The following is a 913-nucleotide window of genomic DNA, read 5'->3' as shown; positions in this document are numbered from 1 at the left end:
CTGTCCCCATTTAAGAACTGGGATAAACTGGGAGCTGCTGTGGGCTCTGGAGAGCTGAGACTGTCCCCATTTAGGAACTGGGACAAACTGGGGGGCTGTGGGCAGGGCAGGGGGGGTGGAAGGGGTCTCTCACCGGAGCAGTTGGTAGGGTCTGGTGGACAGGTCCAGGTCAAACCAGGCCAGTTTGCTGTCGTAGCTCCCACAGATCACGTTGTCACCTGGGCAGGGAACAGGGAATTAGGGAATTATGGGAATGCCTGGAATGGTGGGGGCACTTTGGGGGGGGAGATTCAGGCACTGGAGTGTCCAGAGGAGGGACAGGGGATAGGAAATGTTGTCACCTGCACAGGGACCAGGGAATTATTGGAATACCTGGAATGGTGGGGGCATTGGAGTGTCCAGAGGAGGGACAGGGGATAGGGAAGGTTGTCACCTGTGCAGGGAATAGGGAATTATGGGAATGCCTGGAATGGTGGGGGCACTTTGGGGGGGGAGATTCAGGCACTGGAGTGTCCAGAGGAGGGACAGGGGATAGGGAAGGTTGTCACCTGGGCAGGGAATAGGGAATTATGGGAATGCCTGGAATGGTGGGGGCACTTTGGGGGGCAAATTCAGGTGTTGGAGTGTCCAGAGGAGGGGCAGGGGCTGGGGAAGGTTGTCACCTGGGCAGGGAATTAGGGAATTACAGGAATGTCTGGAATGGTGGGGGCACTTTGGGGGGCACTGGAGTGTCCAGAGGAGGGACAGGGGATAGGGAAGGTTGTCACCTGGGCAGGGAATAGGGAATTATGGGAATGCCTGGAATGGTGGGGGCACTTTGGGGGGAGATTCAGGTGTTGGAGTGTCCAGAGGAGGGACAGGAGGACAGGGAAGGTTGTCACCTGCACAGGGAATTACGGGAATGTCTGGAATG

General features: G+C 57.2%; 1 protein-coding gene across 4 annotated transcripts in view; it reads right to left on the bottom strand.

Moving 5' to 3' along the window:
* BOP1 (BOP1 ribosomal biogenesis factor) overlaps positions 1-913 on the bottom strand; it is a 3,917-nt gene that overhangs the window by 1,739 nt on the left and 1,265 nt on the right. For all 4 annotated transcript variants that reach the window (XM_027670481.1, XM_027670479.1, XM_027670478.1 and 1 more), the window contains exon 2: positions 134-218. In XM_027670481.1, the coding sequence (XP_027526282.1) occupies positions 134-218 (85 nt within the window). The remainder of the gene's footprint in view (positions 1-133; positions 219-913) is intronic.

Source organism: Neopelma chrysocephalum, unplaced genomic scaffold (assembly GCF_003984885.1).
Source record: "Neopelma chrysocephalum unplaced genomic scaffold, ASM398488v2 Primary Assembly neopelma1_96851, whole genome shotgun sequence".
Taxonomy (NCBI): Eukaryota; Metazoa; Chordata; class Aves; order Passeriformes; family Pipridae; genus Neopelma; species Neopelma chrysocephalum.
Note: the sequence above shows the minus strand (reverse complement) of the source record. Positions and strands in the feature narration are given on the sequence as shown.